Source organism: Sphaerodactylus townsendi, linkage group LG11 (genome assembly GCF_021028975.2).
Source record: "Sphaerodactylus townsendi isolate TG3544 linkage group LG11, MPM_Stown_v2.3, whole genome shotgun sequence".
Taxonomy (NCBI): Eukaryota; Metazoa; Chordata; class Lepidosauria; order Squamata; family Sphaerodactylidae; genus Sphaerodactylus; species Sphaerodactylus townsendi.
The window spans coordinates 59,651,726-59,678,690 of record NC_059435.1 but is presented as its reverse complement, the minus strand read 5'-3'; the positions used below and the strand labels follow the sequence as shown (position 1 = coordinate 59,678,690).

Here is a 26,965-nt window from a genome sequence, read left to right as displayed (position 1 = left end):
AGAGAGAGACAGAGAGAGAGACACACACACACACACACAGAGATGTAATTGGCATTCCTGCGTCTCCTGGCTGAGCCCCTAGTAACTCGCTGAGCTGCAGAAAGATGCAGTTTTTGCACCAGAATGCTGGATTGCCACGCAGTCAATGCATGGTAGATGTCAGAGAGATGGAGCAGCAGCTGCTCGGGCAGGTAGGAATATTCTGCTCAATCCCAGACACCAACTATGATACTGAAGTTTTGATAAACCAAATGAGAGTGACAGACACCACCTTCCAACTACAGAAGAAAGGAAATCCACACATTCCAATAAAGCAAGCCATACAGCTTTATTTTAACGTATAACAAACTTTAAATATTTTTTAAAAAGATTCTACGTAATAGAATCGTGTGTTACAGATAAGCAGTTATGGCTGCCAAAAGCACATTAGGTGGATAGTTTAATATTTGGCCAAATTGTAGGACCACTGCAACATTAAGATAAAGGAACATGAAATGCTTAATCGATAACATGGCTTTAGAGAACAGAACCAACGTATAAAAAGGCCAATATAAACAAACACAAATAGATGTTCAGATGGGTGTTAGCAAACAAATCATAAAAGCATAGATAACAAATGATCTATATAAATAAGTGTGGAGCAGGCTAAAATGGTTTTAATCCTAAAAGAATGTACACGGTTTTCTATACACATGAAATATTTTGAACATTTTTTTAAGGTGACAATATGGCTTTTTCTCTTTACGGTTGTAGGAGTGGATCAGACACGGAATCCTGGTTTTAAAACAAATCATTATATAAAAGCCAACAGAGAAACAGCCCAATCTATAAGCTACTGAGTCAAGAAAGCTGCTCATAAGATTTGGCTTAATGGTCCCGGCATGGACATGACCGCTTCTGCTGCAGGAAAGACCTTGAGACCAAAGACCTGTAGAGCTCTCAGATCCTGCACAGCACCAAAATGCCAGCCAAAAGCTATTAAGCCAGAGGGCAGGGGCACGTGCTCTTAGGTGCTGCGAGTACCAAGAAAAACAGGTGTGAAGTTGCACTTCTTAAAGCTAGTAGCAAATGATGGAGCAGTCATCCTGAGATCTGGTCTCTTGAAAAGTTTGCCCTGCTACAAGTCATGACTTTGCACCCTGCAGACAAAAACCATTCCAGGGTCTATGGGTACAACCTGTCACTCACATTGACTCTTTTTTTTTGTGGTAATTCTAGTCTAGAATGTTCTGGCTGGAAGACCAACTCAGATCATTTTCAGCTGTGTTCCTACCTGAAAAGCAGCAATCCAACCAAGGAAACAAACATCTGCGTAAATACACAGGTATTTTTAGAGCGAGATTTATATGTATACACACGTGTAAGCACACACGCATACTTCTTTTTATACAACAACAGAAAGTGGCAGTGGTAAATAGGAGGATAACGTAAAAAGAGCACACAGATGAGCAAGTGAATCCTTCTTGAACCCTTCTGCTTCTCCGAAAGCCACAACTGCTTAAAAATAGACAGGGAACATCTTTCGGCTTGGTCAATGGTTAGCAATTGCTTACACAGTAGAAAAATAGATTCCCATCGTACAAAAAAAGAAAGAGAGATTTGTTTTGTTCTGCTACGTTAAATGCACAATTTGGTCACCGAAGGAATGTTTGGCTATGAAATGAAAACATGGGCCGAGGGAACAGGACTGACATATTACTGAGTGCAAACGGAGAGCCAGGATGGCATCGTGATTGTTTCGAAGCTGCAAGTTCATAGCAGCGGCGGGCTCAGCGTTCATTAGTATAACGGCCTGGCCTTTTCCTGCTGGAGCTTTTTAGCTTTTATGCACTTTGCAAATGGCAAGCGAGAAACTCAAATCGTAGGCCCTTTTTTTTCCAGTCGAGTTTCCAATCAGTCGTCTTACCCACTGGCTTGTGTTCACTTGAGCTGAAAGAGCAGCAGCCCTCGAATGCTGCTGATGCCCGGCGTTAAAAAAAAAAAGCGCTCAGAGTTCAGAGGTTCAGCTAAGAAAATTCACATTCTTTCAAAAATCATTTTGCTAATCTCCTGTGTTTATACTTCACACAGAGAAATAAGCCAGGCTCCCTACCCCTCATTCCCCATCCTGGCTGAACACTGTTAAAATGACCAATTCATGCCAAGTGGAGGCATTAAGTCTTAATACTTATAAAAGAAAAGACAGATGGTTCTGAAGTTAGTGGATTTCCCCCCCTTCTCTTCTGGGCGAGCTCCATAAAGCAGTGGGAATAAGAAGCACTTATTTCTCCTCTGGCAGAAGACAGGCCCTGTCAGTACGCTCAAGGACATTCAAGCTGAAAGCAACTCCCAGGTGATGGAAACCAGCAAAATGGTCCGTGGAGGGCGGACATCTCTTGTGCCTCTCTTTCATGTCACACCCTTTCCACTCTGGTGGGATCATATGCACCTGCAAAACAAGAAAGGCAGCCATTTGCATTAACAACTAGAATTTATATTCCTGTCTCCTTGCTTGACAGTAATTGATGAATCTGCCTGTTTAAGGGCCTAACTCAGTGATATTCACTCAGTGGCTCAGAAGTCTCATATGGCTCTCTAGCGGCTCTTTTGAGCACCGTTCGCAAATGAAGAAGAAGAGTTGGATTTATGTCCCCCCTTTCTCTCCTGTAAGGAGACTCAAAGGGGCTTACAAGCTCCTTTCCCTTCCTCCCTCACAACCAACACCCTCTGAGGTAGGTGGAGCTGAGAGAGCTCAGAAGAACTGTGACTAGCCCAAGGTCACCCAGCTGGCGTGTGTGGGAGTGTACAGGCCAATCTGAATTCCCCAGATAAGCCTCCACAGCTCAAGTGGCAGAGCGAGGAATCGAGTGCACCTGCTCTTAACCACTACACCATGCTGGCTCTCAATTTGGTGGCGGGGCTTGGTAGGTGGTTGCCACCTTGAAACATTTGCTGTTTCGTTGGACTGGAGAGCGGGCAGGCTGCAAGTCTCCCTGAGATACAGTCCTCATGCCAGGAATGGAAGTATTGACCTACTTATTTAGAATATTTCTCTGCCACCTCTTCAGCCACAGCCGAAGAAACTATGCATGCCTGTTAATGTGTGGAAAACACCTTGGCGATCTTTTCTTTCCCTTTTCTACTCACTACAAAGTTATTCTGATGTCAGATCCAACCAATGTGTAGGAACAGAGAAGACATTCTGCCCCACCCCCATGTTATATTAACAGCAGAAAAGTCACGTGAGCACTTGTATACTGATTGGTGTGTGTGTGTGTGGGTGGGTGTGTGGGTGTGTGTGTATGATCCAGCCATCATGGAACCCTGTCCCTGAAAAGGAATGCTCTTTGTCATATCCGCAGCAAGAGAAAATCAGCAGCAAGAGAAAATCCGCAGGATTTATCCGCAGTAAGAGAAACACTAGACCAGGGGTAGGGAACCTGTGGCTCTCCAGATGTTCAGGAACTACAATTCCCATCAGCCTCTGTCAGCATGGCCAATTGGCCATGCTGGTAGGGGCTGATGGGAATTGTAGTTCCTGAACATCTGGAGAGCCGCAGGTTCCCTACCCCTGCACTAGACCTAAAAACCAGGAATATTTGAGATAACTATGTTAACCGTTCATGCGGTCAGGTTACCATAGGATAGGTGCCCCTCTCTACAGCGCCTTCCGCACATGCAGAATAATGCACTTTCAAACTGCTTTCAATGCTCTTTGAAGCTGTGCGGAATAGCAAAATCCACTTGCAAACAGTTGTGAAAGTGGTTTGAAAACGCATTATTCTGCGTGTGCGGAAGGGGCCTACGTTTCATTCTGCCTTATTGCTGGAGCAAGGTTGGCCTGAAAGCAGAAAAGCCAGGGAAAAAGAGCACCGGGGTGGTGTGTGTATGTGTGTCACAGATGCACCAAGATTCTGTGGGGAGCAGGGAAAAAAACTCCTGCTTTGCAATAGCACCCAAGCTGTGTCAAACAATCTTGGGTAGAAATGGGAAGATTCTTGTTCTACTGAGAGAGCAGGATGCAATACAGTTAATGGGTAAATGGGGATGTTCCTAATTACATTTCCTTTTGGAAGACTTGGCAAAACAGAATTTGACCTGAAATTAAGAAGGGATCTCTCTTTATGGATCAGAAAGATGGGAGGTTTTCATTTTAGAACACGAGTTGGACTCCGTTGTTCACTCATATGAAGCCACAAACACTCTCTGATTATAGTGCACAGAATTTCTTTCACAATGCAGAAAGGGATGTGTGCACGTGTCCATACCACTGACCCATTAAACCTCCTGTATCCCATTTTTAAGGGATGTGCATGTTGGCACTCTCCACCTGTACGATTACATGTTGGTATCTAAGCAGCAAGCTCAATATTTAAGAAGAAGCCTTTCTATTTCAGTTGAAAATCTGTTCTGGTTAAGGGGGTCAAAGCCAGGTAAGTCTGTATTAAGCTGTCCTACTTGGACCCAGCAGGCATGCAATGCAGGCCAATGTACCAGGAGTCCCAATTTCATCTACAGATACTTCAGGGATATTTGCTTGAGTCCATTCATCCTCCTATCCGCATGCGTCACAAAATCTGTCTACCTCAGAAGACAATAGCCAACTACAGGTTTTTTCCCTAGATCAAAAATCTACACAAAATTTTAAAAGTTCCAAGAGATTATGCTCAACTCTAGCAGGTGAAGACCATCTTTCTATTGACAAGGTCCCTTTTGGTCATTTTTGACACAGTGAAACCTGATTTGCCCACTGGAGAAAAACCATGACCACCAGGCTGCTGTTAACTTCCACGTTTTGCATCTGTCTGCTGATAAGGATGGCTCCGAGGATCTGGCAACTTCTTAAGACCGCAGGCTATGTAAACAAGCACAGTCTCCAGAACATGGCTCTTCTCTAAGACCAACTCTCTCATTTTACAATTATAGGCCTTTCTTATAGCTACCTTAAAAGTTACTTTGCAAATGACAACTCTCTTTGAAGCATGGGCACCACTGAAACCAGGCGGCAGCGGAATGGGTGTGGCATAATCCCCAACCCAGTATTTCAGACGTGATTTTTGAGTGAGCTGCTGCTGTGTAATTGCCTATTCTCAAGGCACAAAAAAGTAATTACAGTAAATACTTTTTTAGAAAATACAGTTTTGTACCAGGACTGGAAACCTTGCTCTGAAATCTTCCTTCCTTTCTGCCACTCAAATCCCTCACCACTGTTCAACTCCAAAATTGCAATTCTTTAAAGTACAGGATTAGAACTAAAGAGATCCCATTGTCTAACGCAGGGGTAGGGAACCTGCGGCTCGAGAGCCTCATGCGGCTCTTCTGCCCTTGCACTGCGGCTCCATGAGCCGAGCCGCCAGATTCATCCTTGCCTGCCCTGCAGGCAGCAGGGCGGGCGCACCAACTGCCCGTGGCCGGCTCGGCAGTGCCGCGGGCTTCCCCTCTCGCCCACCCCATTCGAGAAGGGCAGCGTTTTCCCAGCGGCTGGCAAGGCCAAGCCGTTGGCCCCATCCTTGCCCGCCCTGCAGGCAGCAGGGCGGATGCTTCTCAGAATGAGTGGAGTAAAAGGTAAAAAACTGCAATATATACAGTGTTATCTTTATTTTAAATGTCAAAAATTATTTGCGGCTCCAAGTGTTTTCTTTTCCCGTGGAAAACGAGTCCAAACGGCTCTTTGAGTGTTAAAGGTTCCCTACCCCTGGTCTAACGGATTGGCTCCTCCGAGCGCCATACAGATTTGCTCACAGAACTGCTGTTGTGAACTTTGTGGTCGAAGGTCTGAGATGACTCAGGGCAAAATTTCACAGGACACTGGTACTCCAGATGTGTGCTCTGGCCCTGAAAAGCAACTACATGGCTAGATCAGAGCCACAGCATGGGAGGGGGGGTAGACTCTCCCCACACTGATTTGTTTCCCCAATTGTGGAAACTGTTTTACTTTATGCAGAGAAGCAGCCAGATGGAGAGCCGCATTTTCAATTAAGGTAGATCTGAAAAGAGAAAGGCTTAATATCCTCACCAACACCAGACCCAAACCAATTCACCCCACTCCAATAGCTGCTTTTTTGGGGTGGGAGGGGGCAAACTACATATCTGGATTTCACTGAACTCCAAGGTCACATGCTGAATAGCCATTGCATTTATTGGTTCAGCTCTATGAGTAGCCACCAGTTTCATTCTGAAAGGGACAGAGAATCAGAAAAGGGACAGAGATGGTTCCAATAGGGATTTAGCCACCCACCCCCCACCCAGAAACTAGCAATGTGAGGGGGGTTGTACCTTCTACAGTTTTTATACAAAACACTGCCAACTGTATTTATATTTCCAGGCTATGTAAATGAGAGGTATTTGCATGCATGCATGTGTGTGTGTGTGTTTGCAGTCATGTTGACATGAAAGTCCATTATAATTCAATGCACCAGATTTTACTGAGGTAAAACTTCCAGCCACGAAATACTCCTTTTTTTTGCTTGCAACTGAATAGCAGCTGCAGGGTACCCAAGAGGGGCTGTGAGGGGCTTTCCTTCAAAGGACCCTCCAGAGGAAGCAGATACTCATCTCCCATCAAAGAACTTGCCATAAACCCCCCTGGGGAAGTTCAGATCTTACCTAAACAAAACAGATCTCTTCCCGTTTTCCTGTCACTTATGTTGTCAGAGAGTCCATTTTCAGCCAGTGAGATTATGCGCTTGGAAACAGAACTTCCGTGCGACATCTTGCGGGCCAGTTCGTTACTACCGGAGGAGGTGCCGCCTCCTCTTTCTTCCGCCCTCTTTGCCTGTTTGTCTTCATCTCCCTCTTCCACAGAATCAGCATTCTTGATGCTCAGGCGCCTCATGCGAGAAACGGAGTCAACCTCTTTCATCCTCACCAAGCGATCCATGGCGGCTCGGTTGGGCGGAGAAGCAAGTTTACCTTGCAGAGTCTCAATCACCTTTGAGGTGTTTCTGGCTCTTTTTTCCATTCCTGACAGGACCAAATTCCTTTCGGAAAATGAAAGAACGGTTGACTCAGGAAGGGGAGTTTGGTCTTCTCCTTGACTATCGAGACTTTTGTGAGGGTCACAATGACGCTTATCTAACACAACTTCTTCATCAGATCCCTGGTCTTCAAAAGACTCTGACAGGACTTTCCTGTCTCCAACAAAAAGGGAGCTTTCCATCCAGCCACACTTCCTCCTTCCCTCATAAGAAGTGGCTTCTTTGCGGCCAAGTGCCCTCTCTGCTGGCAACTCAAAGCTTTGAGGAACGTTATCAGAGTTAAAAGGCTCTTCTGGAAGAGCACTACTATTGGGCACAAGTGACTCCACAGGCACCTCTATCCCCAAAATCCTGACGGCTCTTTCCTGAAGTGACTCATTTGAGGGAATCTCTGTGACTTCAGGCATCCCAGAATCAAGTTCCACAGTGCCCAGCGCACAGCCACTCTCAAGGCCTACAGATCTCAAATCTGGCTCAGACAGACCATGATTCCTGTTTGTTAGAGACAAGCGTACTCCAGACCCTCTTTCTAAAGCTAGGTTATTCCAGGGCACCGTATTATTCTTAATCCTATCAAACTGAACCACATCATTTCTGTGGGTTTTAACTTGAGCTGTTTCCCTGGAGTTGATCCCACTGAATGGATTGTCATGATTCTCATCAGCGTAGCTATCCAACAGAACTTTTTTAACTGGGCAGGAACTAATCGCTGCTTTTATTATCCTTTCCCCGGTTTCCTGTTTTCTTTGTTCTGCAATAACATACCCATCTCCTGGCCTAGCTGATTCACCAGCCTCTTCTGCCTGCAAACAATGCTGTGATCTGTCATGAAAATGAAGGTCGCTACCTATCCCCCTGGTGCCCGGCCTTTCAGATTGACTCAAATGCTCAGCTTTGCTTTTCTCTCTGGCCTGCTGAAATACGGGAGCAACTAGCGTGTCTGTCTCAGACTGCCTAGTGGGTTTGCAGTCCTGGCTCATTCCCTCCATTCTGCAAGTCCCACCCTCTCGACTCCCCTCCTTCTCCTTGCCTTTCTTCGGCTTCTCCTCATTCTCCAACCCATCTTCGCTACTTTCTTCCTGCTCCTGGAGCTCCTTATTGAAACTTTCTAATTCACTTATCACATCCCAAGGGCGTCGGCCAACAGGCTTCAGAAGGAACTGCCCAAACAGCTCCTTGCTCCTGGCTTCCTCCCTGAGAACAGAACTGGTTTCTCTTTCCTGCCTCGGAGGACTCGATGTGCAAAGCGGATCCTTCTGGTATGCCTTTGGGGCAGCTACCGCAGTCCTAGAACACACCCTACTGCTCGAGGTGTCAAGGTACCCTTCACTTTTCACCCTGTATGCATCCTGCCAACATCTTCTGTCATCAGCAGGTAACACAGTCAATGTTACTGGTTCTGTGGTGGACATTGCATTCCTTAACCACTGAGTAGGTGGCCCCTTAGTTAATCCGATGGGCTCTGAGCCACGGGAAAGCTGCAAGAGTTTTGGTTCTTCTGTGAAACTGGTCTGCGTTTCCTGGTCTTTATACTGGTCACCTGGCCACGAGCCAGAGTAGTGAAGTTCTTTGTGCTTCGCAGACTGCAAAAGCCTGAAGTCGTTTGTTTGTTTGAACTCTGGTCTCCACAACTCTTGTTTTTGTACCTCGTTCTTATTGGTCATGTTTCCTGTCAGGGCTTGGAGCTCCAAGTCTGTGGAAGAGGTACTTAGAAGACTTTGTTCCTGCAGAACCCCGCTGTTATCAAACCCATTCTTCTCAACAGCGCCCTGTGTTAAGTTGTTGTTCCTATCAGTCTCTGGCAGGTTGAGTTCTGATTTAACTGGGACGGAGACCAAGCAAAATATAGTCTCGTTCATTTTTTTCTTTGAACTCCTCTTGCTGTGGACCTCCGTTCCAGGTTCAAACGTTTTCACTTTAGTAACAGTCTCACAGGGCAGTTCCGCACGGGGGCTTTGTGCGAGCAGCCCGCTTTTGGAATATTTGTGACTTGTGTCATTACCTGCGTCATAACAGTCCCTTTGGATGGGTAAGGCACAATTGTCCTGGTTTGCGTTCGAGTCTGCTAGCCATCTGCTACTGTTTACAGAGTCGCCAGAGACCTGGTGGAGTCTCACAGCAGCACTATCAAGTGAACCTGACGTATCCAAAAAGGCACTGTCGTACTCAAGTTCCAGAGCACTCTCTTGGAAGGCACGGGGACTTAACCTGTTGGCATCTCCAGTCGCTTTGCCCTCCTGGAGAATATCTGAGTGTGCTATTTTAATATGCTTTATTCGAGGGTCATCAAATGGAATGTACTGGACAGAGGACAAGTAGCTCTCCACATGCTTACGATGCCTTTTCTCCTCATGAGGAACCTGCTCGTTTTTATAGTGTTGCTCTCTGCTCCCAAAATTACTTACAGAGGGCTGATACCCTAGGATGGCTCTTTCCATTGGATTCTGCAAACCGTTATTAAAGCACACATTGTACTCAGGCACTTCGCTGGGCAAATTTTGATCCGTACTTTGCTGAGCTGGAGATTTGTAACATGGAGGCGGGATGTACACAGGCGGCTCCAGGCTGGAATCTTGAGGGTAGCTCTCCTGACTGTGCTCATTACCCTTAGTCAAATAAGAGGTGGCTTCCTCTTTCTGTTGGCCATCCTGAAGTGAGTTCATGGCCAACATCCCCCTGGTTTGCCGATGAAGTTCGTACGAAGGAGGTTTAAGGGGTCGGCCGTACTTTGGTTTGGGCAAAGGAAGACAACGAGTTGCCGGCTCAGAGTGTTTGGAGATTTCCTGGGCCAGTCCAGTTTGGGGACAAGATATTGTTTTCAATCCACTCAGTGAGAGATTATTCACCAAGGAGGGCATTTCAACACACCTCAGGCTCTCTGGTGAAAGAACTCTCGGCAAAGATTGAGATTTCCCTTTAGAATGGGAAGCAACAGTGGCTTCTCCACCGTGCCTGACTGAGTATGGATCTTGAAGCATGTCTCCGTCAGACATGAGCCTCCCTAACTTGGTTGGTAAGTTCCAGCCTTCTGTTCTTAAACTATTCCATCTGTAGTCACCTGGCTGTTTCCAGCTCTCCTGCAAGCCAATTCCCCTCGTCTTCTCTGTACCTCCTCCTACCTCCCATTGGCCATCTTTGTCATGCCCATATAAGGCACGGGGTGCAGCTATTCCTTTCATCTCAGAGTCTCCTCTGTCAGTATAGCCAAACAATGCACTAAAATCTTGGCCCCTTCTTCTCCAGTAGGCCAGGTCTTTATCTGTCTTTGGGTGCGAAGAAGAAACTAGCTCAGGCTGGTCATAAAACCTACAAACAGAAAGAAAGAAAGAAAGATATCACTGAATAGGCTCTTACAAACATGTGTGTTTTCTTTCCACACTAAGGATTCAGGAGAAGTTATTCATATGGACTTCCCATGAGGAGCCATGCCAGCAGCTCTGGCTATAGCTGTACTTAATTAACAATATAGTTACTTTATTTAATGCAATGCATATGTGTTAGAAATGTTTTGTAGAGGAGGCATATGAACAGAGCATCATTAACGGCACTCAGGGGATTCCACAGGTATGCAGAAAAATAATTAACCAGAGAGAAAAATCAAAACAACCTGCGGAGAACTGAGAATGGTCCAGGGAACATTGAGGGCAACTGAGAGTCAGATAAAGGGGGCGGTGACAGGGAGAAGAAGGAAAAATGCCTGCTCAAGCCACAGAGAATTATAGAAGGGGAAAAATCAGTTGTGTTTATTTTTCCCTAGTTTATTTCTCTGACATCACCTGGAAGGCCTAGACCAGGGGTGTGTAACCTGCGGCTCTCCAGATGTTCATGAACTACAATTCCCATCAGCCCCTGCCAGAATGGCCAATTGGCCATGATGACAGGGGCTGATGGGAATTGTAGTTCATGAACATCTGGAGAGCCACAGGTTGCAGACTCCTGGCCTAGACCAAGCTGATCTCACCAGATTTTGCAATCTAAGTCAGGTTGATCTGGGATAGAAGGCTACGAAAGGATTCCAGGATTGCTACACAGAGACAGGCAATAGCAAACCACCTCTATTTGACATTCAACTTTGCTAAGGTTGCAACAAGTTTCTATTTTTCTATTTCTATTTATTATCTGTCCTATACCACAGTCGCTGGGCAGATTACAAGAACACACGCAACCTTAAAATCATGACAGTAAAAACGCAATAAAACTCCGTTCTAAAAACATAATAAAACTCAATTTTTTTAAAAAAACAAAAAATCCCATTCTAAAACCCCCATTCTAAAAACACAATAAAACCTACTCTAAAAATCCCCACACAATCTAAAATCTCCCATGTCTACCCCACCCACTCACAAAAAGAGGGGTGTACGGACATCCTGGAGGGCCCTCCCAGAAGGGGTTGGGTTCAGCCAAACTTCTGGGTGGAGGATGGTCTTCTCTAGGCACCAAAAGAAGAAGGCCCTCTGGTGTGCCCCCTGCCGCCTTGCCTCTGACAAGGCCAAGACAGCCAGGCGGGCCTCCCATTCTGATCTCAGCAGGAATATATGGGCAGATGCAGTCTCTCAGGTACCCAGGATGGAAGCCATATAGGGCTTTGTAGATTAACACCAGCACTTTGAATTGAGCCCAACAGACATTGGAAGTTAGTGCAGACTCCTCAGACCAGGGCTGATGTGATCCTGATGCAAAGCGCCGGTCAGCAGATGAGATGCAGTATTCTGCACTAGCTCAAGCTTCCGAGCGGTACTCAAAGGAAGCCCCACACACAGCACATTACAATAATCCAATCTGGCAGTTACCAGAGCATGGAGAACTGTGGCCAAGTCACCCCAGTCCAAGAAAAAGAGGAGCTGGTGCACAAGCCAGCCATGTTGATGGGCCCTCCTGGTCATCACTGCCACATGGGTTTGCAGACAGCACCCCAACCAGGAAGACCCCAAGATTCCACACCTGTTTTTTCTGGGGTAGAATCAGTGCCAGGTGTCCTTCGATTCCCGGGACTCGGGAGCTTGGCACACAGAGCACCTCTGCCTTATTGGAATTCAATATAATTTATTGACCCTTATACAATTCATGACAACCACCAGGCAGCAATCCAGCACTCGGGCAGCTTCACCTGATGTAGATGGAACCAAGAGAAACAGTTGGGTGTCATCCACATACTGGTGACACCCCATGCCGTATCCTCTGATGACCTCCCCCAGCAGCTTCATATAGATGTTGAGTAACATAGGAGACAAGACCAAGTCCTGAGGAACCAAGTTCTGAGTTAGCTGCAACATGATGGCTGCAACTCAGTGGCACTTTACATACACATTGTGTTGGTCCCAGACAGATAATCACAGACTGATTATTTTAAAACAGCGGGGAAATTGATTAAGAGGCGCTTTCTAGCATTTCCAGCTGTATTTTGATTCAGGCAATATACAAAGATGGGCTTTAGAAAAGGACCGAAGGACAGCATATCGTTTGTGAAGACTGATGTCAGAATACAGTCATACATAAAACAAAGGATGGTGGAAAGCTAAACGTGTCTGAATATAAAACAGAGAAAAAAACCTGAGACACTTACCTTCCTTCTGAAGCATGAATTTTGGCCAGACTCCGGAAGTCCTTCTGGTAACTGGGGCCAGATTGCTGCCCTTTGCTGATATAACTACTTTCATTGTCATTCAGGTAGCTTTTTGTGGCCGCTTTCTTTGCACAAGCATAGGATCCAGAGTTGGTTGGAAATCCATTCAGTGTTCCATGAGCTGACCTCCTCTCCACAACTTCATGTTGATACCCATCACATCGGTCCTCATACAAACTAGAAGGAGTTTTAGACAATTTGTATCCATGAGAAATCAGGAGGTCCTCAACACTGAACATGTTGCAGGGGCTTCATTAACTCCTCTGACCCCAGAAGTTCTCCTGAGCTGGGGCCATCACTGAAAGAAGAAGTAAAAGGGCTTTGTAAGTGAGGAAAAACTAATTTCTTCACCTCATAACTGTATGTGGAGATTTCAGAGAATCATAGTAGATCTTGCATTACTTATAGTGCAGTAATTTTATTTAGCTGTGTATACCCTACTTTTCTCCCTAATGAAGATCCAAAGTATTTATAAGATCATTTTCCCTTCCTCCATTTTATCCTCACAACCACCACCCTGTAAGTTAGACCAAGAAAATGACTGGGAGGGATCCATGATCAGAGCTTTCCACAATTTGTTGTGTACTTTGTAGTAATCACGTGCAATCAGGATTTTCTACAATCGATCACCTCCCACTTCACCTCCTGAAGCTGCTTCATGAGGTAAAGAGATTGTCAATGATCAAAATGAGATTATACTATTATCCCTCATGAAGTTAACAACAACTGGAAAAGGAAGAAGGGAGAGAGTTATAGTACGATCCTATGCAGAGTTACGTCGATCTCAGCTCAACAAAATCAGTGGGCTTGAAGAAGAAGAAGAAGAAGAAGAAGAAGAAGAAGAAGAAGAGGAGGAGGAGGAGGAGGAGGAGGAGGAGGAGGAGGAGGAGGAGTTTGGATTTATATCCCCCCTTTCTCTCCTGCAGGAGACTCAAAGGGGCTTACAATCTCTTTGCCCTTTCCCCCTCACAACAAACACCCTGTGAGGTGGGTGGGGCTGAGAGAGCTCTGAGAAGCTGTGACTAGCCCAAGGTCACCCAGCTGGCGTGTGTGGAAGTGTACAGGCTAATCTGAATTCCCCAGATAAGCCTCCACAGCTCAGGTGGCAGAGCTGGGACTCAAACCCGGTTCCTCCAGATTAGATACATGAGCTCTTAACCTCCTACGCCACTGCTGCATAGGATTGTACTGTAGAACCAGCAGAGGAGGGGAGGATTTTGTTTAAAAAACACACACACACACACACACTTCCCGGAGACTTTTTCTGTAAACAAAAAACCACTCTGAAGTTTTTAAAAAGTCAAAAGCATAGCATCCTGATCGTAGATTTCTCGCATCACACTTAGACATTAACACACTCAGTTGGCACCCCAATGTCAATGAGCTCCACCTACTGAATCTGTCAGAACTCCATCCCACTCCTCAAAATTACACAAGCCCTATCAAGTTATTACTTTTTTGACCCCGCCATCACACGTACGGGAATATTATGACAGATGTGATGCTCTCAATAGCCATTTTGTCTTAACAGGGCAATGCATGTGTTTCCCAATTTCAGTACACACAACTTGAACGTCCAGTTTGTTGCAGGCATGCATTCACTTGTACTGAAGCGTGAAAACAGATGCTTTGCCCTATGCCTATAAAACAATGACCACGCACATTGGGAAGATTGTGTACAACTCTCCCATGCTATGTGAGATCGGAGCAACGAAAATGTGATGTCTGAAAAGGACTCAAAAGACACACTGGCAAGGCAACTCTCTTCCCAACTTCTTGTGTGTAACTAAAGGCAGTAAACATCTCAGTCATATCTTATGATGTGATTTACTAGATTGGGAAAAGCTTCCCTCTCCCATCTGGCCAAAACAATCCCCAAGAGAGTGGTTCCCAACTTTTTTTTCACTTGCGTACCCCTTGGCAACCCATTTCCCTAAAACCCATATTAGCAAACCCATTATGTATTTTTTGCGTACCTCCACACACTCTGGCATGTATCCCCAGGGGTACACATACTCTACATTGGGAGCCATTGCCCTGAGACAGAGTAAGCTATACTTAATCTCCACAAGTATAGAACTATACCATTGTGAACTGCCAGATACCTAGTGCAACCCTTAGGGTTTGGCTCTCTATCAGTATTTAGGGGGGAGGTATTTTGTCCCTGAGAGGGAGCCATAGGAGGGTGCTAAAGAAGAAGATAAGCTCTGTGGAAAAAGAGGGTTCTGAGGGAGAAAGAGGGAGTTCTAAGGGGAAAGGGAAGTCACTTGGGTCTTGGGGCAGATAACAGAAATGCCGGAGAAGGCGCCCTGAGAGAGCTGCAGCGTTCAGGGATCTGAAGCAGCACTCGCACCCAGAGCCAGCTAAGCTGCAGCAACAAAAATGAGAGTATAAGGCCTCAGAGAGGGAATAGAAGACTCCCTTCATGGGTTCACACTTTAAGTTGTGTTGCCTAAGCGTGGTATAGTGGTTAAGAGCAGGTGCACTCTAATCTAGAGAACGGGTTTGATTCCCCACTCTGCTGCTTGAGCTGTGGAGGCTTATCTGGTGGGCTAGATTAGCTTGTGCACTCCAACACATGCCAGCTGGGTGACCTTGGGCTAGTCACAGTTCTTCAGAGCTCTCGCAGATTCACCTACTTCTCAAAGTGTTTGATGTGAGGGAGGAAGGGAGATTGTAAGCCCCTTTGAGTCTCTACAGGAGAGAAAGGGGGTATAAATCCAACTCTTCTTCTTCTTCTTCTTACGTTTGAGTTTAACATATGTGTGTTCTGATTTGATTCTTCACCTGTATTTTATTTTTTACTCGAGAATGGTTATAGGTAATTAGAGAGTCTGGATGTTATTTGTGAAATTATTTTTTTTCATTTTGCCTTCTGCCCATTCCTCTCCCTCCCCCCACCCCCCATTTAGAAGCAGAGGGCAGTGTGTAGGGAGCATCCCTAGTTTGTTTTTTGCCACATACCTCCCCACTAACAAATCCAGGTTCTATAATTTCTTCCCTCAGGTGGGTTGGTGAAATAAACAGAAGTTGCATTAACAAAAGACAGGAATCGCTTTCATGAAAGGAAGCAGTATGGGAAGTGCATCATTTGAGACCATTTTCAAACAGAAGGGGAGGTTGGCTTCAGCCACCATCATTTATATTCCATTCTCAATTTTTTTTTTTAGCAGAAACACCTGGGATTGTGTGAGGAGCACGTAAGCACAGAACATGGAGCAGCTGGTTGCTAGAACAATTCACCCTTTTCAAGGAAGATCTACTATGACTATTGTAAACAACAGCATGGCATTTGACAGGTCACAGATGCAAGGAAGAAATGCATTTTTGATAGTTATACGTAGACTAATGATCAAGGCGGTGCATGAGCAACATCCGTTTTCCTGCCATTAGCTCACTGTTTTCAGAGCATCAATAGAATATCAGAATAGTACAATAGTACAACAATCTTGTAAATATGAAGCTTCACTAAAGGTATGGTTTGTGAGAAACACACTAACTGGAGTCAGCTGAAATCTCTATGAGAGAGGGAAAGACAGCACACAGAAGTTTAACTGTTAACCAGATTCATGCCCATCATGAATACAAAATTGTGACATCTGAAAATATGCTTGGTTCCAAATAGGCAACATGAATATAAACCCTGAAGTACATCAACAGTCATTAGCATTACTATAACAACATATGGGATGGAATATGAATGCATAATAATGTTAATAGCAGCATTCATTTCTGCTATTTACCACAAGGAGACACTGGGAACTCTACTTTAGAATAGAAACCAAGAATTCTCTGTGAAATCCATATCCTGCTCAGAGAACTATAAGTGTCTTGAAGAAGGGGGAGAATGACAGTTAAAACATGGCAGTTAAATCTGTTTATTTAAAGTACTAACAAGTAGGATATGCTGCCACAAAATTTCATAAAAGAATAACCACAGGGGATATGCCTCTCCCTGTTCCTATTCTCAGCAGAAATGACAAAGCATAGGATTACACCAGACAATCAATGGGGTTTATTTGGTTTTTTTAAAACCAACATACATCTATTTCCACAAGATACAACATACATTAATAGAGTCAAAACCTAGTTTCAGCCCTTTGAAATCAAGATAATCCTATTACGTGAAAGGAAGATGAGTTTTTCCCTTACATGAGCTGTAAAAAAGAAAGGACAGTCTTAAATTTGTATATGAATTAGTTATGAACAGTAATTTAAGACAAACAGCTTACATTCAACCCTTTGCTTTTGAGTAAATATGGGCATCTATACCAGTTACATTTGACCTTGGTATAAGCAGAGTGGGATCTTTATTTATTTATTTATTTATTATTGCATTTATAAACCGTCCCATTCCCTAAGGGCTCTGGGCGGTGAACAACAAATATTACAAAACAATATAACAATAACAATAAAATTAAAATAATTGACATCATTAAAATATATAAAATTACAGCGTTCTTCATGCACACATGCAAGGCAATGTTAAAAGCAGAGAATGCATACAGGTAGCAACCTCAGTAGAAGTGACATATGACCCTCTCCCTAAAACACACACAGTTATCTTTCACAAAAACTGCCACTCTTGCTGGTCTACAGGCTGCAAAGGACAGAGGGATAAACTAACCATCAATTTTAGTACAATGCATATCTTCTGAACATTAGAGGCCAAGATGAGCCTTTTCAAACTGCGGACCTGGCTTTTATACATTAGAACCATCTTAGCTCAGTTATTTTTATCAAAAGAAATTGCATCCGATGAAGAATTAGGCCCAAAGAGCAGATAGCAAATGCATTAAGAACTGAAAATGAGGAAGTGACAAGCATACCAACTTCTTATTTTTCAAGTCTAATTTCTACAGTCATTTGGGAAGACTTCAACAAAATGATCGATCTCTTGACAACTGGATCCCCTGACCAGAATTTTGTCCTGAACAGGGCCAGTTGTGTCTTTTCTGATCACGAAGTTGCTATATAAGCAATGTGAAAATGAGACCAATAATATTAGCTGTCTCAATTATGGTGTAAATGAAATTACATTGGCCTGTATCAAGTGATGGAAGGACTATCTGTCACATACTGAATTGCCTGCTTATGGGCAATTTTGGTCAGTTGATATTTCTAAAATTAGTGGAAGATGCTAGCTCAACAGCTTAGGGGGTCAGGGAGGGGCGATGGCTGTGCTCGAGGACCAGGAAACATTACGGAAATCTGCAATGTGGAAACCCTGTTGCCACTGGGCTGAATTGGCAGCCTCGCTGGCAACAGAAAGATGACACAAACTTGTTCCTTTGTGTGAGCCATCAAAGTACATTGGTAAATTAACAGGTATCAGATAGATGCTGGAAACAAGCCAGTCAGAAAGGAGGGCTGGGGGAAGGGAAGATCCCACCCATCAGTATATTTTGCTGAAAGATCACTGGATCTTGTGCACCCCTTTCCACAGTTTATGACTTTACTTTCAAGTAATTAAGGCACTCCGTTAAAAGTGAACGCCATCCAAGAAGCAAAGGGCTTACAGTCAGCCACGTCTGCCTTTCAAAATACTCTTCCCACCAGAAATTGAATATGCAGACCTCCTAACTCAACGCAGCAGTAAAAATCCTGGAAGCCAACATGCTTTCCCGGAGCTCCTTTGTTTTGCTTGCCAATGACATCACAGATGTCAGATAGATTTCGCTTCCTCAGGATGCTTGTTATCTCCCCAGAGTTTCCGACTTGTCAAAATTTAGCCAGACTAGCGCTGTGGATCAGTGGAAACACGAGCCAGACCCTCTTGGGCTCTCTCCAAGCACCGTCAGACGTGCTTACATTAGAAGACTTGCTCGCATGGCTTTGTCAAAAAATGGGAGAGAGGAAACAATGAGATCACCTTCTTCTTACTGATCTTTCTTCCTTCACCACACCATAATAACACGCATAAATAGGCACATTCAGCAGAGTCCATGTTTTTTATGCAGATGGTCTCAGACTAAGTCCGTGGTCACCTCTAGTGAAAGCATCAAGCATGTGGAAAGATCCTTCTGCATTTGAGATCCCACAGAAGACTATGATGTACTTGAATCAATCCTCTGACTTAGTGGAAGACAGCATCATCTGAAGAAGAAGAGTTGGTTTTTATACCTTGCTTTGCTCTGCTTCTAAGGAGTCTCAAAGCAGCTTACAACTGTCTTCTCTTCCCCTCCCTACAACGTACACCTTGAGAGGTGGGTGGGGCTGAGAGAGTTCTGTGGGAACTGTGACTAGCCAAGGTCACCAGCAGGATTCATATGGAGAAGTGGAGAATTGAACCTGGTTCTCCAGATTAGAGTCCACTGCTCATGGGGAAGACCAGGGAATAAAACCCTGTTCTTCAGATTAGAGTCTGCCACTCTTAGGTGCCCCACCACGCTGGTTCTTCTGCACCATAATATGACATTTTTAAGAGGAGGTGTTCTGGACTGAAGGAATGCATAGTTTGCACCCAGCTTCACCAGGCCGAATGCCAAGAAGAGTGCAGTCAGGCATGATACTGAAGGTAAATCTATTAGAGCAGCACTCAACTTATAAATTTCTGGCAACTGCTCACTTCTCGACTAGCATGACATAGTGGTTAAGAGCAGGTCGATTCTAATCTGGAGAACCGGGTTTGATCCTTCACTCCTCCACCTGAGTGGTAGAGGTTTACCTGATGAACCAGATGGCTTTCTGCACTCCTACATTTCAGCTGAGTGACCTTGGGTTAGTCACAGTTCTTCAGAACTCTCTCAGCCTCACCCACCTCACAAGGTGTCTGTTGTGGGGGGAGGAAAGGAGTTTGTGAGCCACCTTGGGTCTCCTTACAGGAGAGAGTGGTGGGGTATAAATCCAAACTCTTCTTCTATGTGAGCAAAAAATGAGATGCCTGGAGAAGAACATCCAACAAAATGCTCACTGTCCTCAACTGCAAAATTTCTTTGCTGCATCATTCATCCCAACACACTGTATTCTTTAAAACTGCTTCCCCATGACCCAGTTTTCTGACATGCCAGTCTATTCCATGGAGGATACTGTGTGCATATGGAGTGGACGTGGCTCATCACATATGACAACCCAAGCATCTGTTCTTCCACAAGCACCACAGGAACCATCACAACGTTCATCAGAATCAGAAGAGATAATCAGATTGATCCCTGGTGCTCGTTCTCCCATCCCTGTATCAAATGATCCATTCTGCAACAGTGTTATTCCTGAGGATCATCCTAAGGAAACTAAAGCGGATGATGAACAAACAGAAAAAGGGCAGGGAAAAAAAACAGAAAAAGCGCAACAGCTTTTAAAAAAACAGGGTGTGGTTTTTCCTGCTCCAACCTAGTATGTAAAGTGAAATCAAACATGTATACAAGTGATGTGTTCAACTCCACTTGGCAGAAGAAGTGGGGGAAAACTCTGTGGGAAGGTGAGGAAACAATGCATCTACTGATACCTGTACCAATGTAAACTTGTACCATTTAGTACAGGAGTCAGCAACCCTTACCACCCAAAGAGCCATTTGGACCCGTTTTCCACGGCCCCAAAGATCTACCGAGCCGGAGAGGTGGCTCCACACAGTGCCGCCTCTAGTTTGGCCCCTCCACTCACCTTTCCTAGAGGGACACGCCCATCCTACTCTCCAACCTCCAGGCCATGCGGAGCCGCAGTATAAGGCTGAAAGACCCGCATGCAGCTCCGGAGCCGTGGGTTGCAGACCCCTGATTTAGTAAAACTGTCTATAGCAAAAGAGTAAGTTACTCTTATGGACTTCACATGTTGGCCTGCAGTAGAATAATTAGACTTGAGTCCTTAGAGACATCGAGAATTTCACAGGATAAACTTTTGAGAGTCAAAGCTGCTATCGTCAGACACGGTAGAGTAGAAATAGAGATTTGGGTCCTTTCATCCTAGTCAGAAGGTGGGAGGAATGTTGCAAAGAATGCTTGTAAAGGATGCAAAGGTACAATGAATATTGTTATCAGTTTGATTAGAGCACAGGAGAAATGCTTTGGGGCAGAAAATTAGCACCTGTAATGATATAAAAATCCTGTATTTCATTCAGCCTGGGGAAGGAGTCAATTGTTCTGAACTTGTGCATTATCTCCAGTTTAGCAAACTGCTTTGTAATTTCCTTTTGAAATTTGTTTGAGCACTGCTCTTAGGTCTTAGTGATACTTTAGAAAAGGACTGGCGGCTGCAACAGCCACAGGGCAAAAGCTTAATGCTTTGTATCAACCATCTTGCGACTCGGGGAAACAAAATAAACCCAATTCCTTTACTGACAGTTATTTCCAACTTTCTTCTGCTTCCATGAAACTCAACAAAAATAAACAGTATGTTCCATGGAAATCTTTCAACCACACCCTCATCAGACAGGCCCAGATCAGAACTTTAAAAATGCTACTTGTGTGCTTTTCCAGATTGCAGAACCAACTTCTCTCTGATGCAGAATTAAACACAAAGCCTATCTTTGGGAATCAAAGTAGGATCCCTCCTCATGGGAAGGTGTTCAGTCCAAATTGCTACTTCATGTCCTACATTTCTTCTTTCCATCCCAGCTGAAGGCAAGCAACATGAGATTTCTTTCCAACTCTTTGAAGTGAAAGAACAGAACATTAATTTATAATGCACGGCCCACGAACCTTCCGCATTGATATGCCCCTGGAGCTGCATAAATAACTGGGAACATAATGAAAACAATGTAACTTCTATCCGCAAGCGCCACCTTCTCATTTTTCACACAACAAAAATATTATTGGAAGGACAGGGGAAGAAGAAGAAGAAGATGTGGGATTTTTTTTTAAAAAAATAAGTCAACTGTAGCCAATACCATTTAACAAAAAACAAAAAAATCCCACCCTGGAATGAAAGTTTTTGACCCACCCCCCCAGCCCCACTCCATTAACAGTAAAAGGATAGCCTGTGGTTTGAGAGCTCTGAATCAAGCATTATATGAACACCCACAACCAGGACTCACTACATTGGCATCAATGTGAGATGAAACTCCTAGTAGACGGAGGGTGATGAATCCCATACACCCAACGAAGAAAGCCCTAGGGGAGACCCATTATTTGCAGTGCCATCTTACACTAGCCACAGTTATTCCAGCATGAGTTTCAGGAGTCAGACTTTACTTTGTACCACTCCTATCACTAGTGCTTTGATTATGTGTTCCTGCATTGCAGGGGGTTGGACTTGATGGTCCTTGGGGTCTCTTCCAACTCTATGGATCTACGATACTTCTTCAAGCGCAAAATCCAGGGGGCAAAAGAAAGCTGTGCTCGCATTGTTGGAATCCACCTCTGCTAAGAATCGTTAGATGCCAGACACAGATGCAGGCGAAACGTCAGGAGAGAATGCTGCTAGAACACGGCCATACAGCCCGGAAACCACACAGCACCCAAAAGAAGAAGAGTTTGGATTTCTATCCCCCCATCCCTCCTGTAAGGAGACTCAAAGGGGCTTACAATCTACTTTTCCTTCCCCCCCCCAACAACCACCCTGTGAGGTAGGTGGGGCTGAGAGAGTTCAGAAGAACTGTGACTAGCCCAAGGTCACCCAGCTGGCATGTGTTGGAGCGCACAAGCCAATCTAGTTCACCAGATAAGCCTCCACAGCTCAAGTGGCAGAGTGGGGAATCAAACCTGGTTCTCCAGGTTAGAGTGCACCTGCTCTTAACCACTGCGCCACATTGGTTGGTTTTGCAAGGATTCCAGGGTGTTTCAAAGTCGTGAGCACTGGCTCAGGTTGAGTCATTCAGCAGCCTTTGAACGACAGCTCCCAAATGGACTACCCGCTCCATAACCCTCCAAAATAGAGCCGCTTTGAATTCCCATCTGCTTCCCCTGCCTAGCTGAGTCACCTTCTCTGCTGTTCAATTCAACCCATTAGCTCATCTCCTTTTTTTGCAGAAAGGCTGTGGCTAGCTCCCATCCCACTCACTTTCTCTCCACACCCTCAGCACTCCCTGCTAACACTTTTCTTCTTATTCATCCCCCACCCCACAAACCCAACTTGGCATCCTTGTCCAAGCCCTTGCTCATCTCCCTCCACCCCAGCAGCCCAACATCCTGCAAAAACATCTGGAAAGGGCTTTCAAAGCACGGTCTGGGCATTTGTTTTTCATTTAAAGATCCCATGAAAAAAAAGAGAGAGAAAAAATGTCAGGAGAAAAAACTTAACCATTTCTAACCTCTGCCCACTTGGAAAATGAAGCCTTCAGCTTCACCATCCATTTCAGTGGGGTTTTCAAACACTCCTGCAGCTGGCAGAGGTGACAGTGCCTGGCATTCCCATTGGGAGAACAGTCCAAGTTGGTTCCTGCAGAGGAGGAGGAGAAGGAGGAAGGACACTGGCATTCCACACTGAAGATGCCACGGGCTCCTCCAGTGCTTGGCAGGGGCACCGCACCTTCCCTCCACGAACAACCTCCCATTCACAGCTTCTGATTACTACCGTGTTTCCCCGAAAATAAGACAGTGTCTTATATTAATTTTTGCTCCCAAAGATGCGCTATGTCTTATTTCCAGGGGATGTCTTATTTTTCCGCTCCACAGCTGCATGCTCTGGCGTTCTGGTCGACGGGCATGCTTCCAAACAAAAACTTTGCTACGTCTTACTTTTGGGGGATGCCTTATATTTCTCACTTCAGCAAAACCTCTACTACGTCTTATTTTCTGGGGATGTCTTATATTCAGGGAAACAGGGTATCGCTGACTGCAGTGTAAACATATGACTCAGCATACCCACATTGTTTTTGCCACTGCTGAGTGATAACAACTCCTGTAGGGTTTTCCAGGCAAGAGATGTTCAGAGATGACCTGGCCTTGCCTGGCTCTGCATCACGACCCAGGTCTTCCTTGGAGGTCTCCCATTCAAATACTTGCCAGGATCGAGGCTGAGAATACGTGACGGGATCAAGGTCACTCAGCAAGCTTCCACGGCACTACAACCCACCAAACCAATCATACCAGGCTTTAAGGCGTTGTGGGTTTTCTGGGTTGTGTGGCCATGTTGCCGCAGCATTTTCTCCTGACGTTTCGCCTGCATCTGTGACTGGTATCTTCAGATGCGGGCAAAACGTCAGGAGAAAATGCTACTGGAACCCGGCCATACAGCCTGCAAACCACACAGCACCCCAGTGATTCCAGCCGTGAAAGCTTTCGACAATATGTACCAGGCGTTCGTACTGCCAAGAAAGTGCCTTCGGGAAGCTTCTGTATGGCAAAATAACAACAAGGAAAACAATACAAGAAGATCTGATCGAAACAAAATCACTCAGGGGGGCTTCCTCCACATACCCCACAAAGCTTCATTTTTTTCCAGGTATTTCTAATTTCATTTTCTTTGCATGATGACTAAATGAAAGCTGCAGGTGCCTTCAAATGGGGCGGGGGGGGGGGGTTCCTTCAGTGACTACTACAGAAGTTCTGCTTCTTGCTGGCTTCCTGGAGCAGCAGTCTCTATTTCCATGGGCCGAAAGGAAGTGAGGCAAGGCTATTTTCATTGCAGGAAGTCACCCTGGCTACATCAGGAGCTGGTTCAAAGAAAATGTGTTGCCAGCATGTGCTTAAACACTGACAGTGTGAACGTACAGCCTTTAAAGGAAATTGAGGGAAATGGGGGAAACTAGTGAATGGGGTCTTCTTGCCAAGCAAGCTTTTAAGATGCTACAGAAAGTCAGAGGAAGGACTTGTGAGGTGTCTCCTTTCCACATTCCTAAAAGGACCTGTGCCCTGACCTGGATGGCCCAGGCTAGCCCGATGTCCTTAGATCTCAGCAGCAAGCCAATCAGCCAGTTAGTAACTGGATGGGAGACCACCAAAGAATTCAAGCATTACTATGCAAAGGAAGGCAAGGGCAAACTATAGGTCTCTTCCTTTAAAAACCCTCTGGGTTTGCCATAAGTTGGTGTGACTTGATGGCATTTTACACACACAAGAGGACCTGCACCGATAACACTACAGACAGTACAAGACTTATAATGAATAGAGTTCAATGGAATTTACTGCCTAGTAAGCACGCTTGAGGGCTGCAGTCTCAGAGGCAGAACTTGCTGCCAACCACCAACTCTAGGAAGATATATTGACCCTGTTCCTCCCATACTAAACATGCTTGCTGAAGCAACGTTCTCGACTGCTCCAGTCACTGCTGGGTTGGCTGTCCGTACTCAGCACTGGCTCTTGCGCTGCTTCAATTATTTGCCCTAGGATTTTCTCATCTACGTAGAAATGTCCAGTTGCAGTTGATTGCTATAGCACAACAAAAGCACAATAGGCAAGGTAGTGGAGGTGCAGTCATTTCTAAAGTACAACAGTGCCCATTAACACTAGTGGAACTTGCAAATTCTTCTAAGCCTTTGAGAACTAATGGAAATACCTAGATTGCATTTCTCCCCCAACAAGCACTTGAAAAGTTCACTCCTGTTTTTTGCAAGCTGCAAACAAGAATACTGGCACTTTACTCATAAAGTACAAGAATTTAATAAAGGATCCATCATGAAGTACTCACTTCTTTGAGACGAGAAGTAACACGAGTTACAAAGCCTAGATTCTCTGATCAAAAGGAACGTACACATTAGCATTCTACTAACCACAGCAGGATTGATCCGCCATTCAGGCTGGGATTTAAGTGGATGTTTGGAGGAGAAGAGACCTAAACAAATACTTTCCGGATGTCTTTCAAAGGCATTAGATGGCTGGGATGTAGACAGAGCTGAAACAGATTACCAACTGGGTGAAGAAGCAGAGATCATATACACTTGTGGGAGGATATTCTGAGCACATCCTTCACACAAATAAATATTTTGCTTTCTTTCAAAAGCCTCTGGGCTGATTCACACAACCTTTAGAGGGGGTCAGGGAGGGAAGGATTGTTTTGATTTGGATTGGTGTAATACAACCACCGACAGAATTTGCTTTGCCGTCAAATCAACAGGACAGACTCAGAGACCGTGAACAGAAAAGTTACCAGGTTTCAAGACCTGTTTGTGTGCCTGGCTGCGGCGCCTTTCAAAGTGATTCGATCCAACCATCCAGAAGTGAACCAACCCCCAAATAAGTTCTCCAAAGTGTCAGGCCACTTCCTCCTCATCCATTCACTTTAAATACTGTTTTCCATCAGACTAGATCAGTCTTTCCCTCTACAGTGAATTCCATGTTTCTTCCCTGTTCCAACCTAAAATTAGGTATATGCAAGGAATGTGCATGAAGAATTGGGAATGTCCCCCTGATCCAAATCTCTGCCTCAGTGGTGGGATCCAAAAATTTTAGTAACAGGTTCCCATGGTGGTGGGATTTAAACTGTGGTATAGCGCCAATGGGGCTGGGCGTGGCACAACGGGGGCATGGCGGGGCATTCCGGGGGCAGGGCATTCCTGGGCGGGACTGTGGCAAGGATGCAGCCGCTGCGCCGGTCCTTGAGTGGGAAACGAATGCACGCAGGCGCAGGCTGCCACGCACGCCGGTGCACCTCCTGCTAGACTGCTTCAAGTTCTGCGCGCTACTGCTGAGAGGAGGGGCGTAACGAAGGCAAAAATCACGTGGCAAAATCACCAATTAGTAACCCCCTCTTGGCACACACAAATAATTAGTAACCTACTCTCGGGAGCCTGTGAGAACCTGCTGGATCCCACCTCTGCTCTGCCTTCAGGGTACTTAAGATACTATGGGCTTAAGCAACCCAATTTCCCTGCTCAACATATTTTAAATCACACCTTGATTGTCCCAAGACAACCTACTATGCAGAAAAATATCAACTTAGCCAGGATGACCAGATCTGTGAGCATCTGGCCAATGTTGTGTAGTGGTTAGTGCTGAGAGACCCTGGTTCAAATCCCTGCTTGTCATGAACCATACTAAGTAACCTTTGGAAAGTCATTCTTTTTAGACCAAGTTTTTTAGACTAAGTTGTGGTGAGGATGAAACAGAGGAAGGGAGAATCATGAATGGAAGGGAAGATGACCGGGATAAAAACTAACTAACTAAATTAAAATAATGGCAGGCTTCTCTACTTATCTTCCTCGAACACAAGCCCTGGCTTGCAATAACCAACAGAGAGCAGAGCTGACCATATCCCACCTCTCCTTGATTGGGGCCAAGGGAGGTCACAAATTCTGTAAAGGGGTTAGGCCAAACACTAGAGGACACCACACAGCTGCATGAACCAGGCTAGTCTGATCTTGAAAGCTAAGTAGGGTCAGCCCTGGTTAGTAACTGCATGGGAGACAACCAAGGAATACTAGACTTGCTGGAATACCAGAGGAAGGCTATGTCTTTCCTTGAAAACTCCATAAGGGGTCGCCTTAGGCAGCTGTGACTTGAGGGCATTTTACAAACATACACACAGCTGCAAGATGATCACCAAGATGAATTGCTTGACATGTCAATGGCGTATT

General features: G+C 45.1%; 1 protein-coding gene across 3 annotated transcripts in view; it reads right to left on the bottom strand.

The window, feature by feature from the left end:
- Positions 1-309: 309 nt before the first annotated feature.
- JCAD (junctional cadherin 5 associated) overlaps positions 310-26,965 on the bottom strand; it is an 89,204-nt gene continuing 62,548 nt past the window's right edge. For all 3 annotated transcript variants that reach the window (XM_048511278.1, XM_048511279.1, XM_048511277.1), the window contains exons 2-4: positions 12,520-12,877; positions 6,586-10,262; positions 310-2,428 (exon numbers count right to left, since the gene is read on the bottom strand). In XM_048511278.1, the coding sequence (XP_048367235.1) occupies positions 2,394-2,428; positions 6,586-10,262; positions 12,520-12,818 (4,011 nt within the window). In that variant the 5' untranslated portion in view covers positions 12,819-12,877 and the 3' untranslated portion in view covers positions 310-2,393. The remainder of the gene's footprint in view (positions 2,429-6,585; positions 10,263-12,519; positions 12,878-26,965) is intronic.